The sequence below is a fragment of the Abrus precatorius genome, unplaced genomic scaffold (genome assembly GCF_003935025.1).
Source record: "Abrus precatorius isolate BTA unplaced genomic scaffold, Abrus_2018 Scaffold9, whole genome shotgun sequence".
Classification (NCBI taxonomy): Eukaryota; Viridiplantae; Streptophyta; class Magnoliopsida; order Fabales; family Fabaceae; genus Abrus; species Abrus precatorius.
In genome coordinates this window covers 22801351-22827832 of record NW_020874439.1, presented here as the reverse complement: position 1 = coordinate 22827832, position 26482 = coordinate 22801351, and the positions used below count along the sequence as shown (strand labels likewise).

General features: G+C 31.4%; 6 protein-coding genes across 6 annotated transcripts in view; 1 reads left to right on the top strand and 5 right to left on the bottom strand.

Annotated features, from left to right (window-relative positions):
* The first annotated feature begins 1225 nt into the window (after positions 1-1225).
* On the top strand, positions 1226-4383 carry LOC113850252. The gene is made up of 8 exons (XM_027480710.1): positions 1226-1489; positions 1609-1698; positions 1814-1869; positions 2336-2431; positions 2549-2626; positions 3156-3218; positions 3454-3627; positions 3863-4383. The coding sequence occupies exons 1-8, from the start codon at positions 1288-1290 to the stop codon at positions 4040-4042; spliced, it is 939 nt and encodes a 312-aa protein (XP_027336511.1). The 5' UTR covers positions 1226-1287; the 3' UTR covers positions 4043-4383.
* A 1474-nt stretch (positions 4384-5857) lies between these two features.
* Positions 5858-8418, bottom strand: LOC113850175 (solute carrier family 25 member 44-like). Its single transcript, XM_027480584.1, has one exon. The coding sequence runs from the start codon at positions 7902-7904 to the stop codon at positions 6861-6863; it is 1044 nt and encodes a 347-aa protein (XP_027336385.1). The 5' UTR covers positions 7905-8418; the 3' UTR covers positions 5858-6860.
* A 2345-nt stretch (positions 8419-10763) lies between these two features.
* LOC113851038 lies at positions 10764-11378 on the bottom strand. The gene has a single exon (XM_027481528.1). The coding sequence runs from the start codon at positions 11376-11378 to the stop codon at positions 10764-10766; it is 615 nt and encodes a 204-aa protein (XP_027337329.1).
* A 1747-nt stretch (positions 11379-13125) lies between these two features.
* LOC113851037 lies at positions 13126-14565 on the bottom strand. The gene is made up of 2 exons (XM_027481527.1): positions 14524-14565; positions 13126-13845 (listed from the first exon to the last, which is right to left on the bottom strand). Exon 2 carries the CDS (start codon positions 13837-13839, stop codon positions 13126-13128), a length of 714 nt encoding a protein of 237 aa, XP_027337328.1. The 5' UTR covers positions 13840-13845; positions 14524-14565.
* Positions 14566-19231: 4666 nt separating this feature from the next.
* Positions 19232-20019, bottom strand: LOC113851036. The gene has a single exon (XM_027481526.1). The coding sequence runs from the start codon at positions 19847-19849 to the stop codon at positions 19232-19234; it is 618 nt and encodes a 205-aa protein (XP_027337327.1). The 5' UTR covers positions 19850-20019.
* A 3031-nt stretch (positions 20020-23050) lies between these two features.
* The window catches only part of LOC113848970 (midasin), a 42616-nt gene continuing 39184 nt past the window's right edge, over positions 23051-26482 (bottom strand). The window contains exons 71-77 of the mRNA XM_027478439.1: positions 26265-26471; positions 24451-26166; positions 24081-24362; positions 23793-23972; positions 23585-23683; positions 23374-23499; positions 23051-23273 (exon numbers count right to left, since the gene is read on the bottom strand). Of these exons, the coding sequence (XP_027334240.1) occupies positions 23232-23273; positions 23374-23499; positions 23585-23683; positions 23793-23972; positions 24081-24362; positions 24451-26166; positions 26265-26471 (2652 nt within the window). The 3' untranslated portion in view covers positions 23051-23231. The remainder of the gene's footprint in view (positions 23274-23373; positions 23500-23584; positions 23684-23792; positions 23973-24080; positions 24363-24450; positions 26167-26264; positions 26472-26482) is intronic.

The following is a 26482-nucleotide window of genomic DNA, read 5'->3' as shown; positions in this document are numbered from 1 at the left end:
TTTAAACATTTAGAAGGACCCTATTAAAATGAAAATACTATAAATACCATGATATACTGGCAAAAAGGCCAGAGACTACGTGCACATATCAACGAAAGGAAAATCCACAGCACGCCGTTAAGAAAAATGAATAATTAACCACTTCCCAAATAAAACTACGTACATAGTACAGGATATAAAAATCTAATGTAGGAGACTCGAGGCTCAGATATAGAAATTTAAATCCAAGCAAGCACATGAGTACATAACCATGACTAGGAAAAAATCGATTATGATACCCATTTAACTTTCTTGTGTCCAAGATGAAAATGTTGCAGTCTACACAAGTAAATCCAAGCTCAAATTATTCATTAAAGTTCTGCCAAACTGAAGTGTCCGCAATTATTAAATGCTATAATTCTTAATTAGAAACCTCAGTCACTTATTAAGCTATCTCTAACTGCATTACCCATGCAATGTAAACATTTTTTCTTTTCTTTTCTGGTGACCTAAGAATTTTTATCAGAGAATTGTGTGGAAAATTCCATGGGAAAATACAAATTGGCATTGCTTGATTCACACACGGGAATACAAGTGCTGCAAAAAATGTGACTATATATACCAGGCAAAAGCATGCCGTGGATAATACATTGCTCAAAACAAAATAAGTTGTTGACAAAAATGAAAAAAAAAAAAAAAAAAGTTATCAGAAATGATCATCGCTTGTTCTACATTTCACAATTTGACAAAAAGGGAAGATTATACTGATCACTCCTTTATGTTATATGTTCTAATGGAAGCAAGCATCAAGTTGGATACACAGTATATGTTCAAACTTCAAACATAATTGCAAAAGCACAATTAATGCGTGCATGCATTCTGAGAAACATTAGATCAACCAAAGAATGCCCCCATCTCACTTGTGAGAACCTTATTCATCTCCCGAAACCAAAAACCGTTTGGTTGGTGGGTAAAAAGTGAAATTGGAACTCTCCTTTGGCTTTTTCCTCATCTGGGTCCCCATCTTTGGCATGCTTTCTGAAGAAAAACTGAGCCTTTCTATGCAATTAAGGTGTCATGGGAGACAATAGATAGAAAAGGGGTGTATTGGGGATATTTTTGTAAAGTTGACATGATCCAACGGTTAGTATCATGGAATCGAAGTTTTTTGACGGCTATGATTTAAAAAATTGATTTTTTTTGGGGGATTATTAATTGTTAATGAAATGGCATCATTGGTAAGAAATGCGTTATCCTTTCTACAGGGAAGAAACGGTTGGAGAAGAAAGGAGAGTGACACTGCCAGCAATGGTGTTGGCATGTGCTGTTGCGCTTTCTTCCACACTTTTAGTCCAAAAGTCTGTTCCTTTGATTTCACAAAGTTCAGGGACATCATTTGGTTCCTCTTTACTATTCAGCAGAGAGAATGATTCTGTTGTTCCACTTCTTGTTGTGTGTCATGCTAAGAAGAAACTCAATTTTGTGGACCAAATTCTTGATTACATTGAAGGTGGATAGTAATACCTTTACCTTCTTTACATAACCCATTTTTATTTATTTTTGGTTCTTTGATCAAGTTTCCAACCTTTCTTCATGTTTTGCTCAATGCTTGACTCTCTGTTCATTTAGGGGGTCCCAAATTAAGGAAGTGGTATGGTGCACCTGATCTTGAAAAAGATGGTACTGCCACAGAAGAATATGGTGATGATGATTATCCGGGTAAGTAAATATGGCATAATCATCCATACATGGCAATGGTTATATTTATACGGGTATCTAAGTATCATGTTTTTAGTAATAGTGATTTTCATCTGACACAAATGTTTAAAAACAGAAGATGAAGTCAGGGATGCAGTGCTGGTAACAGATGGAGATAGTGAGATGGGTCAGGTCTGCTTGCCTTTTTTATCCACTATATTACAAGTTTTGCTTAGTAATATTGAAATTCGAATTTTATATTATTGTTATAGATAGATATATTATAATAGTTAAAAAAGGAAGGACCATACAGTGCCAACTCCAAACCGTGAGTCGTGAGATATTTGGCAATGAATCCCATCACAACTTTAAAGAATTTCAACTACATAAATATGTTAGCTTATAACCAAAAAAGTGTGAAGATAAATTTATTAAATGCCAGCCATTGGATTGGAATCACACACATCTCTACCTGTGTAGATGATCCAATTCCATTAAGCAACATGATAACTTGTTCTTATCTCCATCTTTATTGTCATTAAGTTGCCTCCAAATTCTAAAATCTTATAGTTCATAAATGTCTTGTGTTTATTACCATGATTGATTTACATAATTCCAATGAATTCTGACTTGTGAGCCTGTTTTCTGGCTTTCGCAGATGGTGATATTGTCATTGATTGTGAAAAAAGCTCGAGTAAAGACACTGGTCAAGGATAAAAGGGTTGCACTTGAAGCCTTTGGAAGTTATGTTGAGGTGAGTGAAGTTAATTTGCAATACAACTAGGACATGGCAACTTTATGTTGTGTGTTAGTATTTTTGTCTTTTAGACTTTAATTTCTTGTTATTGATTACATGATGCTTGTTGCAAAGTCAATGGCAGGAGATACAAATGACAATCGGTTCCTCAAGAAAGCTCTGAGAGGAGTTCGCACAATTATATGCCCAAATGTATGCACACCTTCCTATGCCTCTTTAGAGATGGAACAAACAAATCAAACCCCCATAAAAAACAGATATGCTTATTTCAGTCTTAATAAAGCTTATTTTTCTGTCAAGGCTATATTCCTTTTTGTGTGGAAAGGAGGGAAGCTTCTCTTTTGATGTGCCTTTTGAATATAAGCTGCAACGAGTCATTGCTATTCAATAGAGAGTGAATTTCTATGATAGTTATATCTTTAGAAATGGCACCAAAGAATAATCTGTATCCAGGATACCACGGTCCTGATCAACTAACTGAACAGACATAGAGAAAGTACATATGCATGTCTACTTCTGTTATTTACTTGGATAACAGGGGAAAATCTTTGTGATATAAGTTTTAGTCCAAGCAAAGCATTTTATTTTTTACTAAAAACAATTTACCTCTATCCTTGATTCTGGTTCTTTTTTCCCCGGGTTTCATTTGGACCATAATGATGAGAATTAACCTTCAAACAATTTTCTGAAGAAATGCTTGAATTGTTTCATTCTTTTCCAGGAGGGTTTTCTTTCCAGCATTGGGAGCCTTCAAGGGGTACAACATGTAATCCTCTTATCTCAGGTACACTTTTTGGTCCCTCAAGTTACTTTCCTTTGCACTACAAAAACAAGGATCCGGATTCAGTGCAGTCTGTGCGAGAACTGCACTGAACATTTAGGCAAAATTTTGCATTTTTGCTTAAGCGAAAATGCAAGGGCTTAAGCGAAAATAAAAAATCACGTAACGGGACGGTGCAGTTACTGCACTGAATCCGGATCCCAAAAACAATCTTTATTTTGTTTTAATGAAGTTGCAGTTGTCAGTTTATAGTGGTAAAAGTGGCATTCAATCTATGATAAAAAGCAACGCAAAGAAATTGGCTGAGCAAGATGAATCAATATTAAAGACTTCAGGAATTCCTTACACCATAATTAGAACTGGTGCGTTACAAGATACACCTGGTGGGAAGCAAGGCTTTACCTTTGATGAGGTAAGGACTAAAGCCTTTAATTTCTACATTTTGATGAACAAAACAAATTGATACAAAAGGCATTAATTTCACAAGTGTATATGCTAATTGAAAATTTGGAAAACACTAGCAAATGCATTATATTTGGATCATCATTTATCACCTAAAACTGAAATCTCCTGAACATAAGAAGGTTCTGGCTATTTATATTATCATAGCTATGACCACTAATGTTATTTGATGACTACAACAATAGGGTTGTGCAGCTAGTGGAAGTATAAGCAAAGAAGATGCTGCCTTTGTTAGTGTAGCAGCCTTGGACTCTGTCCCTCAAACTGGATTCTTATTTGAGGTGGCTAACGGGGACAACAAAGTTTCAGATTGGAAAGTATGTTTGGCCACATTGATGGACAAAGCTAGTCAGCAACTTCAGTGACTGTTTTCATTGTTTACGTGCGTTATGGGCTTAAATGGGTTTGTATTTCATGAGAGAAAAAACAAGTTTTGTTTTTTTTTTTCTTGCAGTGTACAAAATTGTTGGTTGCAGACTAGACCGCATATTTTAGGGGCACTGGTTAAATAACTAATAAATAAATAAAATTATTAAAATTACGATAGAGATACATTAAAATTTATAAGGGGGTATATTGTCACATTTTTTAATAAATTCTTTTCTTAAGGATATTGATTACTAAAATTTGTTATTATGACTTAAGGAATCTTTGGCACCACTTCAATGAGCTAAGGATACTCTATTGAATCCAACAGCAGATGGTGTTATGCATTGGTGTGTTTTGCTTGTTTACTCACACTTTGTATTTTGCACCACCTTTAGAAGTATTAGTTAAAAGATTTTTGTTATCCTCAACTCTTAGAGTTGCATTTAAACATTTAAAAATATAAGTTTTTATTAAAAAAATACATTTATTATATCAAAATTATAAAAGTATAACATATTTTTTTAATAAATTTTTATTATTATGAATTGTTTAAATTCAGCTTTAAAGATTAAGGTTAACATTTTTCTTTAATTAAATTATGTAAATAATTTCTCACTTATTAATCAAGCTCAAAACGGGTATATTTAAATAGAAGAAATGGGATAAGAAATCCACCAAGAGATGCAACACGAAATAAATAAATAAATGAAAAAGGATCTCACCTAACCTGAACATGACCATGTCCGAAGAGAAAGCTCGATTTCTTGTCTTTGAGTGGACATGGTAGGAAGGACGTTGTCTTTTGGATTATTACTTACTACTATTCAGAGTTCAATGCGCACTACCTCTGCGTTGCTAACAACTATTTGAAGTTTTATTTAATTTTTTTCATTTTCTTTTAAATTATCAAAATGATGATAAGATTCAATGTTAGTCACTAACGATGATTAATACAAACAAAGCAATCTTAAGAAAGTCATTCAAAATTTAGATAAAAATATAACATGTATTAATCCCTTAAAAGGTATAATATTTTAAAGTAAAAAAAATTATCTAATATGAAAGTTTCTTCTGAAAATATAATTTATATTATAAATGTTGAATATCTCAATGAGAATATTATTCTTATTAAAAATGCTAAACAAGTTGTTTTTTTGTGTGGCTAAAATGTATTTTATATTTGAAATTTTTTAATACAATCTTTTAAATTAATTCTAAGCAACTAAAAAAAAATAAAATTTTATTAAAAATATTTATTACATTTTTATCTTTCTAATATAATAAATACCATCTTTTAATTAAAATCTTGCCTATTTTTATGATTTTTTTGTGCATATTGATTTAGTTATCCATTATGAGTTTTGTTTAATTTATTTAGGGGATTTCCTACTCATCTTATCAATATAACTTTTTAAACAAGTTCATATGAAGATAACAGATAAGATGGTATTTATAAAGTTAAAAGTATAGCACCGAATATTTTCAACCAATTATCTTATAGTTGTAAGATATGTGGTTACTTATAAAAGTATATTTTGAGTCAGTTTGAAGTAATTTATAAAAATAATTTATGATTTATGATTTATATTTTTTATTTTTATAATTTTTTAGTATAATTCATCTAAATAAATTTTTAATTGGTTTTAATAAATTTTACAATATGTTATAAACCTTCATGTAATAATTTATTAAATAAACACTTAATTAAACACATTTTTATTATATATCTTAACTTTATAAATAATTAAATGAACAGGAATCGAGACATAACACAAATTCTTTCTTTCTTTCTTTCCTTTTTTAGACTCAAAGGATTTTAGGATTAATTTTTATTTACAGTTTATAATTGTTATTAGTCTGATAAAATTTATACACAATAAGATTTAAATGCAAATTTTCTATTAAATAAATTAACTCTGCATATAAATGCAATGATACTGTACAACATTTCACCTACCCTTGGGATTTTATAATACAGATTTACTTGAGCATTATAACATATTAAATATCAACTTAATTTATAATGGAAGATATTTTTATTTTTCAACACTGGATGTGGGCAGAAAAGGGCGCTGATTTATAGGCTAATCTTTTTTTAATGATAACTTTAATCTGTACAAGATTCTGTAGAGTACAGCGACATGTTATTTCATTTATTGGGAGTGGGTAACTATGTAATTTTAAATTTTAGGTGTGGGCCAATTGGAGGCCCACCACTCAACATGTTGGTAGGCCCACCATTAATAACATGTCCACAATAAGCCAAACCTAAATACACCAAAATGAATACATAATTGTTGTTGCCCACTTCTTATTAACTATCATATAGATCTACTTATTGGAAAATATATGTAGAAAAATACTGACAATTATCGAATGCGGATAAGCCACTGCTATACTCACTCAACACTTTCTTTTGCCATTTTGTGGTAAAAGTTTTCCATAGATCACATGGGGCACAAGATTCAAGTTGAAAACCACAAGGCCAACATTGAAATCACAGGATTCTTCACATTTTAGGGTTACCAACTAAAAAACCATAGTGGCTGTTGATTTTATCAAAACAAACTTCCAAATTAAACATGAAGCCTATGCATGATTTTCAATGGTGACTAAGAAACATAGATGGGTTAGAAGAAAATTTTTATTTATGTAAGAACCTGCAATGACTTACATTGATCAAACAGTCATTCAGGCAAGCTCAGAGAGCAGAAGTAACATTGACAAGTGGAAAGAAGATAAGAACAGAAATTAGGCAAAGAAGCAGCTCCCCTTCTTGTTTTCACCCTTTTGCTATTATAAACCTATCCTTCATCATGTCAAAACCTCTTGATTCTTGGCGGAAAGCCGTTTGAGAAACTCATAAGTTGTGATCATTGTTGTTGCAGACATTGACATTGAAGCCCATCTAGGTCCCAATCCTCTATAACAAGCCATCCAACCACCTTCCTTAACCAGACTCCTCACTGTCTGCATAACTGTCGGTCCACGGCGGCCGTTCTCATCGCTGTCCAAGACCTGCAGTCTTGTCTTGATGGTATCCAACGGCATGGTTATCAAAGCAGCCATGCCACCTGCCATTGCTGCACTGACTCCCTGAACTGCCATCACAGTCTTGGTATCAGGCTTCAATGCATTATTAGTTGCACTGTCACTCCCCTCCTCACCTTTCTTGCACAAGTAGTACCCAACTCCACCCCAAACCATTCTCTGTGCAACAGAATATGAAGCCCACCAAACTGCATTTGAAGGTGCATAGGTCAAAATTGATATCCCAAAACCCCTATACAAGCCTTTAGGACCATCAGTGCTTAGAATTTTCCTGAAGGCATCAATCCCATTAACATACCGAGAAGCCACCGCCTTAGGATTACCGGAATCAGAACAATCTTGAACCATCAATCTTTGACTCACAACATCAACTGGGGTCCACACAAGCTGAGCTGCCATGGCTGCACTCAAGCCAGCAGCTGCGTTAGCAACTGCAGCAGCAGTAGGTTCTGCAAGACCAAACCGCACAGTAGCCGTGCCCACATTGCTCTTTGTAACCTCTAATGCAGCCATATATAGAGCTCTAGCAGGGATTGTACCCATCAAAGAAGTACCAAACCCACGATACAAAGCTCTAAAACCCTCACCCCTAATCAATGAAAATGCAGTCTTAATGCTAGAAACTTGAGACTGAGCCACTTGTTGCCTAGTTTTCAACACAACAACAGGGTAAAGGGTTGCAGAAACCCCAGAGAAAAGTGCAGCACCAAGGAAGAAAAACTTTGATTTATCAAGCATGTGCCAATCAATCTCGGCCGGGACATGAACCTCTTCATCAGGTTCTTCCTCGGCCACACTCATGTTCATTTTCGCCACTTTCTCAAACCCCAACAAAAACCCTCAATCAAAATCTGTTTTTTCCTTCAAAAACACTCTCCAACCCTCACCATCTACAACCCTAACTGTACAATCCAGCAACGAAAATTGACAAATAAAGAAATTATAAATTTTTTTAAAATAACAAAAAGGAAAAGAAATTCTAACTGTACAATTCGCAAATTACAATCGCGTGTTAAGAAATTGAAAGGGAAATATCACGAGGGGTTAAGGGAACGAAGTAGGTTGCTTTTTTTTTCCTCTTGTGGAACCAGGTTTTGGATCGAACGTGAGATACGATGAATAGATCTAGCATTTCTTAATCATCAAAGGGAGTGTCGCAAACGATTCATACCGGAAAACCCATCAAAATCGAGGCCGGCGACGGAAAGTCTGAACCTTACCGGAAAATTGGAGGCACCCATCAGCGTCAGAGAAGAATATATATAGACAAAGTTCAGAGGATCGATGATAACAGTGTTATGAGAGAGAGAGAGAAAGAAAGAAAGAGAGAGAAAGGTGTTACCGGAATGAGAGGTGGATTTGAAGGAGGGAGAAGGAGTGATAACCCGACACGTGTCGGTTGTGGATTAGGGGCATGTGTTAGTTTGTTAGGGTGTTTTTGTTTTTGTTGTTGGTTTGTCAGATGGACTGTTGTCCGAGAAAGTTAGTGACGTGGCAATCCTTATCCATTGTTTGCTCGAGTTTGGTTCTCCTGTGATGCGCACCATGCAACTCCTATGTTCATCCCCACTATCATATTATTTTAAAAAGAAAGGCTAAGATATGATATCACCCTTTTAAATATTTTTTATTATAGATTAAATTTTATTAAAAATTATTTAAATTTTACTTATATTTTTATAATTTTAACTAATAAAAAGAGTATATTAAAAATATGTTAATAACATAAGCTTATTTAAAAATTATAATAACTGATTTTAAGAGCAAACACAAAAAATTTAATAAATTTTTTTAAAAAATTATTGTAATTAATCTTATGAATTATTACATTTGTATAATATTTTATAACTTAAAATAAAATTTACTATACTTATGTTTTTATTATATAATCTCTCACAGTTGATTTATGTGTTAGTGGGTGCTTAAATTTTTACACTATATTTTTATAAATATTAGGAATTATTTTAAACAGTGAAGAATTGTGCGATTTAAAACTTACATGCATGGCAGATAAAATCAAGTTTATTATCGTAGTGTAATATAAAAAGATGAATGGATAAGGTTCTTGGCGAAAGATTGTTCTTCTATTGGTTCAACACATTGATTAGAAACGTGATATCACAAGGATTATAATAAGATAGATTTACTTATCTGAGTCTTCACGGGACAATGTTTTGTGAAAACAAAGGTATATACATCATTACATATGATTTTAATAGTTGGAGCTTATTAAATTTTGTTTATTTTATGTAAAGTATTTTGTGTGCTTGGTGTGTTTTTAATTTTACTAATTTTTATTGTAAGAAGCTTTTATAAAGATTGAAGCCTTTATCCCTTTGTAAGTGTTCTTCATACAGCTCGAATATTGACATTATAAAGATTCTTCAATTGATGAATGGACATAACAAACAAATAACTTCAACTTTTCAATATATATTTTTTAAATACCATTTTATATATTCTTGAAATCGTTTTTTTAGAAAAACGTAAATAAATAGGCCATTAATTTAATTTAATTTAATTTTCATATATTTATTAATACACTACTATATCAAGCTTTATCTAGCGATTTCACTGAAAAACACAACTTAACCAAATAGTATTAATTAACGGATAACACAAATTTGTCTAGTCTCGTACATATATAAACTATCTAAGGCTCAACTAATTATATTGTATCGTTTTATTTATGTTATTTCTTGACATGGATCAAACACAAACATTAAATAAAAGATCATTATTAGAAAAAAAATAAAAAAATCCTGAGAAAGATCCCAGAAAAATATGAGGACAAGAGATTTAAAAAGCAAATGTGCTAGACATATAATTTGGAGCTTGGCCCGTTGAGCTATATATGGTGTTGGGCTCTGGCCCAACCGTAAGACTGAAGTCACCATCCAGTTTTGTTTAGACATAACCACATTTTGTTGAGTTGACAAAAATTTAATTCTAAAATATACTGACACTTTTTCAGGCTTAAATTGTTTAATGTGATTCATTTACAAATCACCTTTCACATGAGCAATGCCTAATCCAAATTAGATCTTAACATGTGAAGTAAGATAAAGAAATAAACTTTCTTGAGCCACGTTAATGATAAACGAAGATTTAAGATCTATTTACAAATTTTATAAAAATAATTTAAAATTCCTGTAAATTTTTTGCAGCTTATTTTAATATACTATAATAAGTTATTTTCAATTTAGCCTAATAAATTTATTAGATTTATGACATAAGTTATCATTTGAAAATAATTTATTGAACAATATCTATCCAAATGCACCCTTATACTAATACATGCCTTCAAGTTATCTGTGGGATGTATTCTACTCTCATTCAATTCAATTACTTACACAAACAGAAGAAACCAAACTAGCATAACAGCATACCTCTACTCTACTGGAAACACTTCTGCTAAAGAAAACTGAATATTATTTCTACAAAACATCCTATAGCCTATACAATTTTTCTAACTATTAACTCATTTTCATTGACTTTATATTTACTAGACTTTGAAATCGCACCTTCAAAACAGACTATATCAAAACTTCATCACCAGCCCATTACAGTTTTGTAGTTACAAAATGAACGATTGTTGATCAATACTAAATTCAACCAGTCTACATAACCAACCTTAATGAGAAAAGACTTGGTGATATGGTAGATTTAGCCACGTGCAGATGCTATGAACTTCTTCAGTAGCCAAGACAAGAATCGGCCCAGAAGGAATAGACACAGCAAAACAACCGAGGCAGCCCAATATAATGCATAATAAACAGTGATGTGATAAGCAGTTTTATCTAGAGGGTCCATCACCATCATAATAGAAATAACATAAGCTCCTGCAGTGCAATACACTGAGATACACATGGCTATTATGAGCAACCACATAACCAATCTGTTACTGAGGGTAAATCCAAAAATAAGCAATAGGATTATGGCCTGAGATGCTGAGAAAGATATGGTACATAACAGCATGAATATCTCATATTTTAACTTTTGGTTTGTATCACCAAAGGCTAAAACTGAAGTACCAGCTTTGCATAATTTTCCAGAAGCACAACCGTTTTGGCTATTTGTGTCTTGTTGCCAAACACCCCCTGGTGGGTTTATAGCAATTTGGAAAGTCATGGTTGCAATAACTGTGGCTACTAACATTAGGGAACCTCGTTTCTGTTCCATCCAATCCCTTTGATAGTTTTCGTACTTTGTGAATGGGCCTTCTCTTGGTTGTTCTCCATTCTCAATCACAGCACTTGATGGTAGTGACCCTCTCTCCATCTCTTTTCTGGCGCTCTTCTATATCTGTGAGGAATTTTTAATCAAACCATCACAAGCTATGGCTATGTATCTTTTGTAACTCTTAATAGAACTTCTAAGGGTCAAAATTAGTAATGCACTTTTCACAGAAGATTCGCTGCAGTGTAGCATGGGAATTAGTCAAACGAGTATAGCAATTAACAAATAACAATCGTATACTTTCTATGATCCTTCCGCAGAATAGAACTCCGTGTTTGGATCACGGGATTTAAGGGCCACAGATTTGTCAATCGGGTCATGATAAAGTTCCTTATTTTAAAAATATTTAAACTCAATAACTTAGGAAAATGGTTCATATAGCAGCTTGTTAAATAGGTAATCAAATCCAATGATGTAATGGATATGTCTAGAATCTATAATAAGTTAAAATTATATGACTTACTCAAACTGCATTATGATCTCCATATAGTTATCTTATACTAGTATTATCATCCGTGTTACGTCGGATACCGTCTCAAAAATTATCATTTAATTTTTATTTTATATTTAGTGTAAAATTTTAACATAATTTACAATTTGATAGTTTTGTATCTTTATTGTATATAAAATACTAATATTATACTTATTTTAAGATTTAAATGGATTTTATATCTTTGAAAATATGATATTTTGTTTTAAAAATTAGTTATTTAAGTCCTTATATTTAACAGAAAAAAATCTATTTTAATTTTGTTATCCGAGAATTATTAGAGACTAAGAAGTAATCTTTATATTTATTAACGACTACAAATAAAGAAAATTTAAAGAAACTTCCATTCTAAAGAAGTTAGAAATTAAAAATATTTTAGATTATTCTTCACATATATATAATTTTAAATAAAGATAAAAAATAATTAAAAAAGCCTATATATTTAGTTATATTTTACATTTTATATTTTATCATCTAATTAAAATTAGATATTTATGAATATCTAATTTATCTAAAATTTGATATAAACAACCAACATGTTACTGTCACATTATTTTAATTGTTAAATAATTAATAAAATTTAACATTTATAAAAGCCTGTTAAGTAAATAATTTTGATAAGGATTACTTTTATATAATATTTGGTTAGAGGGATTTGGAAGTTAAGGAAGAAATTTTATAATTTTATCATGTTTGATTCAAATTTTTGGATAAGAGAAAGGGGAATGGAGGGTATTAGTTTTAATTTTGGCTTCCCCTAGATTAGAAAGATTTGAAGAGAAGAGAAACAAAACGTAAGATACGATAAGAAAAATCATACAATATAAATCTAATTACATGTATTTCATATATGACATACTAGAACATTGGACTTGTATCAGCCCCGTCAAACTAAGGAAGAAGAGACGATCTTTCTCGTACAATTTTTGTCACTTCTAGAATAAAGACGAGGCTTTGAATCTCTCGTATGGTTATATAAAATGTGGAAATACAATTTCTCAGGATCCGTTTGATAAATATAAGAATGAATTCTTCTCGTGATCATACACGTTTTAATGTAAAGATTATAGTTATTGAAGTATTTATGTCAATTACGATTAATGATTCTAAAGTAATTATATTAAAATAAATTATAGAGAATTTCAAAACATATGGACCGTTCTTCTTGATCATGCCCAGTCACGATGAATAGTAAAGAAGATCCTTCCATTGAACGTGCAGAGACAAGACCAGCATCATTCACGACAAAGCTTTATTGTTATGTTAGAATAAAAGATAGAACAATAGAAGAAGCAAGTTCTACAAATGATTAACCGAAGCCTGGCTAGTATTTTTGGGAGCTGTTGAAGTCTCACTCTTGTTGATAAATATATTCACTCCCCAAACAACAAAGCGCACAGTGAGGAACAAACCCAGAAGACCTAACAATCCGATCCAAACGTGAAGCATTTTTTCATGAACATTGCTAGTTTCACCCCAAACAGGATCTGGGGTGACCATTGTAACGGCGTTTAGGTATGCAAGTGCAAGGCTCGTAATAGTAATGCACATACCAATTGATAGAAGCCACATAGGGAAGCGATGATTGAGAGGAAGTCCACTCACAAGCAAAAGACAAACACTTAATGATGCAATGAAACAAATAGTGTTCCATAAAAGGAATTGGAAATATTCATGTGGGAACACAACCGCTAAGATTGCTTCTCCGGGACATGGTACCATTTTTTTTTCGTAATTTTTGCATCCAATGTCGTCTCCAGTGTCTTTTGCTGGCCTAACACCACCCGGTGGATTAAAAGCAAATTGAAATGTCATGGTTGAGATCACTGTTGCCACCAAACTAAGGTTCCCCCTCATGTCTTTTAACCATTCATCCTTGTCCTTGTGTGTTAACCAACTCCCTACACATTTTAAAAAACTTCTCCACCCATTGTTCTTTATAGGTGTATCTTCTACAACGCTATCGTTTGTTGTGGATTGTGTTGACTCAGGATGACCCATTTGATTGTTCATCTCCTTCTAGAGCAGGTATGTAGGAAAAACAAGGAATGAAATTGTCAGACCAGTGTACTTAAATTATAGTTCTTGACCGAAAAATTATGCCATGTTAATGTCATGCAACAAAATTAACATGAACTATAATTAATAAATTAGTACTATGTCATAAACTTTTCACTTTTGGTAAACTAGTTAATGTTACCTTACTTGAAAAGAAAATATAGAACATCTAAATTCTGTGAGATAAGGATAATCGAAACAGATGGTTATTTATATTTGAGTGATGTTACGGAAGAACCGCTAATTAAGTATAATTCAAATTATATATTTATTAAATTATTAAATACTCTCAACAAATGCGGTAAGTTTAGCAGATCCAAACTTGAGTTAGTTATTGCATTACATATAATTATTTTATCAATTTTTTATGTCTCATTCCTAATTATGTTGTATCTCTGTTTTTTTTTTTTTAATTCAAGATACGTTTATTTCTTTTGAGGACTGTTTAAATTTATGATGCTGAGGAGAAAAGATGGTGTGTGAGCCCCTAACATCATATTTAAGGAATGTAGTTAACACTTTAATCGCTTAAAAGTTTTTCATCAAGCTCCTTGCAGTTGAGTTAATCTATAATTAAGAACTAATCTACAAACAACACAAACATTCATTAGGAGTTTGGGACGATAAAATCTTACTTACCTTTGCTTGCTTTTGTATGAATGCTGAAGATACTACTTGAACTTTGCGTGAAGTGTGCTTTTCAAGCCAAGTAAGGCATATATATATAAGCTAAGAGTAGGGGTAAGGTGGGGAACTTTCGTTTAGATTCCCATGTGTTTGGATGAGCTATATAAAAGGACAAATTAAATATTATAAGAACAAAAAAAATATAATAATCGATGATGATAATCAATTTCACGTTTGTATAATCCAAAAGTGACTAGAATTATATGTTTTGTGTAATTTGTATAATTTCTTATATCATATGATGGGATTTGAAATATGAAGGGGACAATTCAGTGAAAACATAAATCACTACAAAATATTAATCTGATTAATTGTAATCAAAATGTTATAATGATTAGACTGAGTACACTGTGTTTAATTTTATCGTACGATCAAATTGCATTATATCTAAACCAGTCTTATACAAATATTTTCCGATTAAACACAATTAACAAGCAAATTAAAAATTTAGCATGGTTCTGGAAGATTTCATCTTCGTGAAACAAATATACCCTTAATTAAAGTTTAAGACTCCACAAAGTGTGAGCCACAAATATTAATGGTGGATTTGCTTAGAGTTGGAAAAATATCAAAGAGCATATATAATAAAGAATCTTTGGTATAGCAAGAATATCTTACTTTATAGCTTCACTTGATTATTGATGATAACAATGTTTGACAGCATTAGGCAACTTCGGAATGATAAATGAATGCTGATTTTGAGTTTTTTTTTTTTCTTTTTTCAAAACTTGTCTCTTTTACTTTTTTGTTCAAAAAATAATTTAAGAAAAATGCTAACTTCAAAGTCCAGATTAGGTTATAATTTTTAATATATTTTTAATAAAAAATTATTAGTTATTAGTTTTTTAACAAATGCTCTTAAAGCATTAATTAATAAAAACCTATAAGAAATCCTAAACAGGAAAGCAACCGACATTATTTATTTGGTTAAATAAAACACATCATTAAATAAAGAATACACTAAAAGAGACTGACCAAACACTAAATAATGTTATTATTACTTGAAATAAAATAACTATGAAGGAAAAATATATTATTTTTATATAATTTCTTATATAAATTAATTAGAGCAACATAATGGAGAATTACTTTTGTAAGATATGTATACATATTTATTAAATTAAAAAAATTCTCACTGATCAATCTTAAGAACACTAGTTAAAGAAACAATAATATATAATAAACTTTTATTAGAATGTTTTTTTTTTTAAATTTCTTTTGACATTATATATATATATATTATCAATTAATTGAATGAATAATTATATACTTATTATTTTTATTTAATATAAATAAATTATTTAAACAAAAAATAAAGAATAGAGTGAGTTAGAATTATTTTGTGTAAGTTATTTAAAAAGTTAAAAAAAAGAAAAGAAAATATTATTAGTTAACTTCTAATAAGTTAAATCTACTTAAAGTGGTTTTCCATAAGTCAATTTTATTTATTTACCAAATAGCTATATAATTTATTAATAAAATATGATTACAAACTCCAAAATAAATTATAAACATATACGTTATCTAATGCTAATCAAGAGAACCAATACATGACACACATCATTTTTGATATTATATATGTTATGTGTAACCTAAGATGTTCTTAATGGAAATATGGGGTTAATTAAACAAACGAACAACACAATAAATGAACAGATGGGAATAAAGAAAAATGATATAAAAAAATGCAAGACAAAAAATAAAAAATAAAGTGTAAAAAAATTATAATTCTTCTTTAATAATTTTTTAAATAAATACTGAATAGTATTATAGCTAGTGTTATATCTAGATATGTCACAATTAACTTGCGTGTGGTCTCTAAATTTGTTTTTCTAGCTTTTTGAACAAGGAATGCCTTTGAGGTATACATGTTTGGCATTTCTATGTAGAACATAATAATAATCTAATGAATGTAAATAAATAAAAAATGAATCTTATCGTAAATGTATATTTATCATTTTATAAGGTAATGTTCATATTATACAATGAGATAAGATGTTTTACCAAACATATCATATTCTTTGAAAAGAGCTTTTGTACAAAATAAAGTAATCATCGTTTAAAGTAGCTTTTATAAAAATAAAGTATCCACTAACTGGTAAAATCTGATTCACTCAAAGTGAGACATTAATTATTGACAATGCGTGGGACCTGAGATTGTTTGGCATGGTATATGAAATATCACACAACTTGTACTCAAAATTTCAACCTTAATATTACTTTTATGGTATTAGCCCATATGCTAGCTTAGCTGTTCAAAACCTTTAGGACATTACAGTACTCTTTTTGTTAATCCATGGTGGATTTTTTATTTTTTATTTTTGGTTTCAAATAATAATGTTGAGGGTTGTCCCCACTGAAATTGCAATACTCTCGGTAATTAAATTTCAAAATCAAAGTTTAAAAGGAAGTCATAATCAATTTTAATCAGTTATAAAAATATTTAAAAATTAGATTATGAATCGAATCGAATCGAATAAATTGCATGTTTAAATTCACATTTGAATTATTATAAATTTTTATTTATTTAAATATTATTAGTTATAATTGGTACATGAGATTTGCATTACAAAATTTTTAATGTGTTTGTACATGTCAATTTTTACTCATTTTCTCGACCAAGATAAACAGGAACTATTTGAAAAGCATTTTGCGGGTGCTATTATTTTCTTGTTCTCCAATTGACCAGATTTCTATGAGAAGTGTCACAGGTAAAAAGAAATGAAGAATGTAAAAGAGAAGAAGAAGAAGAAAATATGAAAAGAAAAAAACAAAGAAGAAGAGAAAAAAAGAAACAGAAATAAAAACAAAGAACAAGAGAGTATGTATTCTTTCGTCTGTCTTTTTACTCTTTTGTGTTTGTTTTTTAGTTTGTCATCGCAAGTAATCATAAATGTTGGGTGTATTACACTAAAGAAGGGACTGTAGAATAGTAGAATTCAAAAAATATATTAATCAAATTTAAATTGCAAATTCTTAAGATTCACCTCATGAAATATAATAAGTAGCTTTTTAATGTTTGATTCTGAGAAGTATGTTAGGCAAAGATTTGAAACAAAATTTGGTAATTATTGATGCTAAATTATCCTCAATCTTATTGATGCTAAATTCCAATCAACATTCATCGTTTCAATTGTTTTTGGGTGTTTCGAAGGATCATCCTTTTCTGAGATATATCTTGTCAAAATTATGAATTCCCTGTAAAACTTGAACAAAAGACCTTATCCCCAAAATTTGATCCTTCAATAAGAACAATTTTTTTAAATCAATTATCTCCTGACGAACTATTCTTTGAGCTGTTAGCAAAATTTGTACATCTTATATACTTTCATCAAAATTCTCGTTCTTAAACTTACATATAATCTCAACTAACAAATTTTCGATTAACTGCTCTCGATCTTATATCAAAATTTATATTTCTCAAATATTTATCGAAATTCTAACTTCTAAATTTCTATCGAAATTGTCACCTCAATTTTGACTCGTCTCAAAATTGTCACTTTTTCTTCAAATATTAATTTTAACTTTTCAACATATAGAAAATTTCACACCAAGACCATCATTTTTGGCATCAAGATTTTAGTACACGTCAAAACATCATAAATACTACTAAGGGTAAAAAGTGTCTGCTTCAATTTACTAATTTTGTTTCTTTCATTCGTTCTAAGTGCACTAAACATTAAACAATGCAATTGATTGCGGTGATCAAATGTTTGACCTAGTAAACTTACTGCCATAACAACTAAAAACACATTTTACACTTTTGAATAAATCCGTTTGACGTGAACTTGATATAAAAAATGTCCGAATAAATTGAACAAAAAGAATTTTAAAATTTATATAAATCTAAAAATTCAAAGCTGAAATCTTATAATTCAACAAAATTGCGTCAGTCTAACCAATTTTATATTCTAGAATAAAGTCAGTCTAAACCGTTTGAGTGATGATAAATACTTAAATTAAATATTAATTTAATTCTTTTTGTATATTTCATTAATAATATGCTTGAATTTGATTTTTACTTATCTTGATAATAAAATCAATATTGAAATTTTTACCAATACTTAATATTTTTAAGTAGAGATCTTATTTAGTATATAATGAGTCTGAGGAGGAGAGTATAGGATGGTATATAACTAAATGATCAATTGCTGTGTCACTCATTTGTAAATTGGAATTGTCCCTCCGTTGAAGAAAATGGAGCTCAGTTGCAGAGGAGAAAAGAGAGGATGAAGAAAGCCTCTGATTTATTTACGAATTTGATATATTATTTGCCATTGGAAGCTCTTGGGTTTGGCAAGAAAGCATCACAAGAGGCAGATAAATTGACTTTAAGGGCTATGAAGGAAACTAAAATTCATCAAGCACAAATATGTAGTCACTCAAATCTTCTAGTCTCTAATTTGGTGATTTACTTGCTCTACGCAATTCAATAAATTCAATTACAAATACCAAAGAACCAAAATCAGCAAACGTCTACCCAATATACAGTTTAATTATTTGCTTAGACCCTTGAGAGTAAGGAATTTAATCTATTAACTCCCGAAACAACTAAAATTTACATACCCAACACTACAACAGTTGATAACAATAAATTTCAACCAAGTTCAAATAGATCCTAAGATACATCTAAATAATATGCTATACATACGGAACTCCTTCAGTGGCAGCAACACAAAAGGCGGCAAAACTTCTTGAGTATCCAAAACAGAAGGCGCAGGAAGAGTACCAGACACAGCAAAGCAATTAAGACCACCCAAAATCCTGCATAGTAAAGGGTGATGCGATAAATTGTTTTGTCAAGAGGGTGCAACAACATCCAAATAGAAGTCACATAGGCTCCTGCAGTGCAAATCACTGAGATGCACATAATTATTATGAGAAACCACATAACCAACTTGTTTCGTAGGGGAATTCCACAAATAAGTAATAGGATAATGGTCTGAGATGCAGAGAAAGATATGGTACATAACAATATGAAAATTTCATATCTCAACTTTTGGTCACTGTCACCAAAGGCTAAAACTGAAGTACCCGCTTTGCATGTTTTACCAGAAGCACAACCGTTTTGGCTATCTGTGTCTGCTTGCCAAACACCCCCTGGTGGGTTTATGGCAATTTGGAAAGTCAATGTTGCAATAACTGTGGCTACCACCATAAGGGAACCTCTCATCTCTTCCATCCAATGCCCCATTTTGTTTTGGTACCTTGGATCACTTGGATGATGTACTCCATTCTGATTCACAACACTTGTTGGTAGTGACCCTCCATCATCCATTGCTAAAGTTTCAGCCTTTTCTCTTCTATATTAAGATGCAGTGTGGTAATTTAATCATATGGGAATAATTAATGCCAAGCATTTTCTCTTAACTAGTAGAGGTGATATATTTTCTGGGAACCTTCTTTTAGGTTGATAATTGTGGGATTGGGTCGACGTGATTGGAGTATCTAGAAATTTGACAAGGTCAATAGATTAAAACTGCAATACAAAAACCGGAGGAAAAGCGTTCGCATAGCAACCGGTTTAATAAGTAATTAAATCTGATGATGTAAGAGATATATTTAGAGTTTGTAATGAACAAAACAATTAAATGAATAAAAAAGTCAAATTTCAAGAATGCAAGTTAATATTTTCAAATTCCAACTTTTAATTCAGCTTGTTCATACTAAACTATTAATAAATGAAAAAAAAAAGCAAGAGAAGTTTATTGATGTTATTCGTCCGGTTTTACAAGACAAATATACATGATGACAAGATCAAATATTTTATTTTGGGTTTTAGAAAGGAAGTGAAATATATGAGTGAAACTTGTACATCTATGGGTGATGCTGGAATGGTGTTTGGATCCTCGTAAAGAAAGGATGTGCAAGAACAAATTATCTCTTTGTATAAATCTATATACTATACATATTTAGTCTTAATCTATAAGAATATTGGAAGTAATAGAATAAAATAACAAGATGATTAATGGACCCATGCCATTTTATGCATTATTGCTATTTCACATTATGAGAATCATGCTGGCTTCATGTATTAGTCTTCCATTTTAATTGTTCTAGTAGAAGGAAATAGTGAAGCACAGTAATTTTATAGAATTTGGGATATTAATATAAACCGAAAGATCAGCGAATGCTATCCTTACCCCATTCCACGATCCTCTAAGGCATTTCATCAAACATTTTCAAGGCAAACCCAATTTATACGCATTTAAGGCACATTTTCAACGATGGAGCTACCTGTAAAACCTAACGTAGAGGACCCTAATGGAGTCGTTATGAAAACACGAAACCAACGAGAAATTTTTAATTTTGTGGGAAGGAGAGTTGGGACAAGAGAAATTGATCTGTGCTTATAGATGGCTTTCACAAAGGTGAATTTAAGGTTAAGGGAAAAATGAATCATAGATTGATCTATTAAACCCTTCTATGTCCTAAGAGTTAAGCTATTACCACAAGTATTTACTTAGAAGTTTTTATTACCTAATCCTACTCTTCTATGTCACAAATTTTATTCTGTGTATACTACTTAAAGTATAACCCTGCGAAAGAACGAATGGTTAAATTAATGAATTTGATTGAAATTAAATGTAAAAGTTTTATACAGTCTTCTAATCTTGACTTAATATGTAATTAAAAATTATTTGTTTTGTAATAATTATTTTAAAAGTTTTTAATTAGTCATGTGCAAAAATATTTATAATAATGGTGTATTAAAATTAAATTATAAATTAATTAGGAAATCCCATGAACTAATTGAGAAATTTCTAAATAGGTTCCACACTTTGAAAATTGTAATTGTACGACTAAAATTAGAAATTAGCTCTTGGAGCAAGATTTTGTCAAAATACACAATATATACCGGTTTCTACATATAATGAGAAAATAAAATTTGTCATATTTTCCTTTAAAAATTGTGAGATAAATAAGTCAACCTTTATATAATATTATATAAATTTACAAATTAATATTATAAATTTATTTTCATAATTTTTTTTGCTAATTTAGTTAACAAGATAGTTTTAAATTAATTATATAAATATAATTATTTTTAATTCTTTAAAAAATTAGATTGCACATGACCTAAATTATTATAAATCTTTATAGTATTATATAAAAATAAAAAAAATTATACATTACTACTAGCATAATAATTTCATTTTAATTATATATATATAGATATATATATATATATTTTAATATTTAAGAGAATGTATACATACAAGTCTTTACAATATTACAACACATAAAAATAAGAAAATATCACGCATTATTACAACAAACTGAGTCCTATAAATTTATCTTTATTCATTATTGTTATTTTGAAAAGAAAAGTAATAATTTAAAAGATAATATAAAAAAACATGAACAACAAATTATATAAATTTTTAATATTTACATTGAATTGAATAAAAATGATAACAATAATAAAAATATTACCATCACATGAAACTTTTATATTCATTTTCTTTCTTTATTTTTCTTGTTATTAAAGAAAAAAGAATAGTAAGACTAAAACATCATGATCAAAATAAAATTGAAGAGAAAAAACTAAATAATATTTCAATAACAAATAACAATATAATTATTAATAATAATAAAATAAAAGAAACTATTTACATAAATAAACTCAACATAACCAAAAATTTAAATTGATTAGGCTGTGATACCATATTAAGAAACTTATTCATCTTTAAAAACCCATCTTTAAAAACCTAACTAATAAGAAGAAGATTAACTTAATCTTTATAAAGAGCATTCTAACTCTTCCTAATTAACATAAAACATGTTAACCATTATTATGATTAGAAAAGTAAAATAATTTACAAAAGAATGATATCTCAACTAAATTCTACCGTTATTAAGAAACATGATACTCATATTATATTAGTTTTGCTTTACCTTCAAACAACTTAAACACACTTGAGAAGCTAGTCATCAGAAAGAAACTCAAACACACTTGAGAAGCTAGTCACCAGAAAGAAGCGACTCTTACCCTATCGTTGCTGAAAACTCTCTGGTCAATTAAGCTTTCAATAAACGACTCTTGATTGCGGTTATCGCTCCTTCACTTCTTAAACTCGGTAGCTCGAGAAACTTCGCTCTCGCTTTTGTTCAATTATAAAAAACAAGCAAATTTGATAGAGACTTGTAGCAAAGTTTGATATACTAAACAATACCTTTTTTTTACTTGAGATTTTTCATCCAAAATTTATTAGAGTTGAGAAACAAGTATGCAGTAGCTATTGCATTAAGTTAAGAAGTTTATATTAACTTTTACTATATCCTTTAATAGAATTTTCTGAACATGTATCACCTGAGTTCAAACTTATATCAATTTTAAAAAATCAAAATAATCTAAAATCAATTTGAAAGCTCACACCCGAAAACACTAGGTCAGAGATGCAATATCAGTGTACTTTGAATAGCAGTATTACTCAATTTCTATACAATTTCCAAAATTGGTGAAAATGGTACTCGTTATGAAGTTTCATTGAATGCAACTAACATGATATTCTTAGTCAAAGAAGCAATATCTGTACACTCAATTGCTGTACAATTAGAATACTATTTTGGGCTCTACTACGTACAATGAACACCCCCCTCCCCCCACCCAAAAAAAAAAAAAAGCAAAAATAATTGAACTTGCACGACATAAGTCTTCAACCATTAAAGTCCGTTGAATGCTGCATAAGCTCCATCCACTGAAATAAGCACAACAATATAAAATATAACTTTGTTAACCAGGATCTTTATTTATTTATTTTTCTTCCTCAGAGAAAGAGTAAATGGACTCAAACTTACCTGTCTCAGCAGGTTTGCAAGAGTCCTAGGCAGCGCGTCAATGTTCCTCAGGACAATATAGTAGGGAAAGGGAAAGGAATCCATGTACTTGGAAAATTTCATCTTTCCACCCTCAAAAGATGCTTCCTGCAGCCCAGAACGTCATGATAAGAGAGAAGAAAAGTTGCATATACTCGATAAAATTGAATGACTCAAGAAAACTGAATGATACCATGAGGTCCATAATTGACTCCGGAGAATTATCCAGAAGCAAGAAAGCAACCATCCGATTACCAGTTGATACATCTCTAACACACCGCTTTAAGTTCTCCTAGAAATATTAAAATTGAAAATGAGCGACCAGAAAGGCCACTAGATATGACTAAAGAAAATATATAGGGGAAAAAGATTAAGAAAAAACAGGTTTCTTTATCAGGTACCTTTTCATGAAACCGACCATCTGCAATTATTAAAACTAGTTGCTGCAGGGGGTTATGTCCAGATGGAAGTCTTGCTTTTGCTACTGCAGTATCTAGCTTGTTAGTCAAGTACTTCAATAGATCAACAACTGGCTCATCAGCAATAGTATTCTCCTGCTTGAATGTCAAATTGGAGATCATCTGCTCCTCAGCCAAAACAAAAAGTCAGATCCTCTCACAAACAATCACAACACATGCATAACTATGTCAATAATAATAATAATAAACAAATATATTCATCCTGCTAACCTTAACCCCAGCCTCTCCAGTAAAGGGCCTATCAAAGTCGTGCAATAACTTTATGTTTCCTTTTGTGCCAAAGCTCGCAACAGCCAAGCTGCCCATCTCTAATTGAGAAACAGCACGACATACTGTGACCAAAGCTTCAATGGCAACATCACCACAGCAGCTCTCTGACATACTATGTGAATCATCAACAGCTATCACAACTTGATAATCCCGTTTGTTGGGTCTAGTCCGCCTCAGCCATATTCTGTCTTTACTATAATCACTTGCTATGTATGGAATTACCTGGGATTTATTTTTTGAAAAAAAAATGATGGTAAGCTAATCACCGATATATTTTCTCAAATGTTATATTTTATAATAAATTATCTACCTTTTTCATATTTATCCTTTTTCCAGTTCTATAATCCCCTTGGAGTTTGCTTGCTACAGTGGGCTCCATCACAAGGCGCAACTGCTCAGCTAACTCGAGAGACAATTTTGTTGTGCTAAGTTCGTATCTTCTCCACAGAGCTGTAGCATTATCTTTCAGATAATCAGGTACATCACAAGGATCTTGGCCTTTACCCAAATCCTTATCATGCACAGAAAGCTGGCTCAGTTTATCTGTGTTCTCCCTTAAGTATGAACTCCTGAAAGAAACCAAGTCTTCCAAGCGATTTTCATGATCAACATTCTTACTAGCAAGAGGGTCCAGTGATTTATCTTCTTGTGACTTGTCCAGGTCTGACATACTCACTTGCTCCCTTTTTCCATTTGTGGGGATTAAGGAAGATTTGCTTACAGAATCCATTTCTGATTTTTCCTTCTCAACCTGCAACTTTGCATCTTCTCCGGCAAGACATTCTTTATCAAGCTTATTGCCATCAATGTTTCTATCAACCTGCTCCGACGTTGCAGGTCCCAAAGCTTGGTTTGTCCCCTTCTCATATTCAGAAACATAGCCATACTCATTAGCATTATCATCATCCATTTCCCCCTGCTTCTCCATGTTATCTTCCTGAATATCACCAGATACTCTAATTCTTTCTTCCTGACACTCCAGCACATCACCTATACTTCGATGAGGATTGGCATGCCTTTCCTGAATAAATGAATTTTCATTCTGTGGAAGGTTTGATTTAGCTTGATTTTCACTGAATCCCCCAGTCTGTGATGAGTCAGACATCTTAAGATCCATCTCAGACATACTACTAGATGGCAAACCTCCCAAGAGAGCAGGGTTGTCAAAGTCATGATGGCTATTTGACGTATTTGAATCTGCTGCTATATTTTCAGAACCAGATGTCTGCCAATCAACTGTAGACTGTGATGTTAATTCGGATGGGGAAACTTGCTCATTAATCAACTCAGAAGATTTAGATGCATCTTTTTTTGGTTCTGTGATATTCATGTCATCACTATCTTGATGGTCCTGATTGAGATCATCTTTTTCAGAGTTTACATCAACTTCAGTATGTGCCTCTTCCATAACTTCATCAGGGGAGCATGTCTCTTCATTCTCATTTACTTCATTTCCATTCTTATCTGAATTACCTTGCTCATCAACTTCTCCCTCTTCCATGAGATCTGCATCTTCCTTTACATCCATATCCATGTCAGACGTTTGTTCTAACTCATCAGATTTCAATCCACCAGGATCTGAATATGCTGCTTCTTTGTCCATATTCACCTCATCTTCATTTTCTCCATCACCAATGTCATCCTGGGTTGCAGTTTCATCATCCTGAGCATCATCTTCACCACAATTCCCATCCCCAGGTTCATCGGTGACGGAGTCATCCTTGGCTCTTAATTCTCTGTTGCCCCCATTTCTATCCTGTACGGAAGGTCCAGCTTCATACTTTTCTTTTGTGTCATTGGGATTTTCATCTTCATTCTTATCCCAAACTTTTTCAGCCACTGCTTCACTGTCTGCTCCTGTGGGTCCCATTTCAGACTCAAGTTCTCCCTTTTCACCATCAATATCATCATCTTCTTCAGAGTCCTCACTAAGGCTCAGTGCATCAGCCTGAAAATCCTGTTCCATCTCGATTCCAGTATTATTGATACTTGGAATTTCCTTGGAGTCATCTTGCTTTTCATTTTGCTGCATCATTGACATAAATACATTATACAGAGCCTGAGAAATCTCTCATGCAAAAGAAGGATCTCACCAAATCATGCAAAATAAGCTTGAAAGTTAACCTGTTCACGTGTTCCCAGCAGCTGATCTTCATCAGCAATCTGATCACTCACATCCTTTAATCCAACACCCTCTCCCATACCTGTCCCACTTGCATCGCCAGATGTATTGAGGGATCCATCATCCTCCTGGTTTTCAGTTGAAATTCCAAAACCTTTTGAAAATAAAGAAGCTAAAATATTTGCAATCACATGTGTTGTTACTGACACCTGCAAATTGA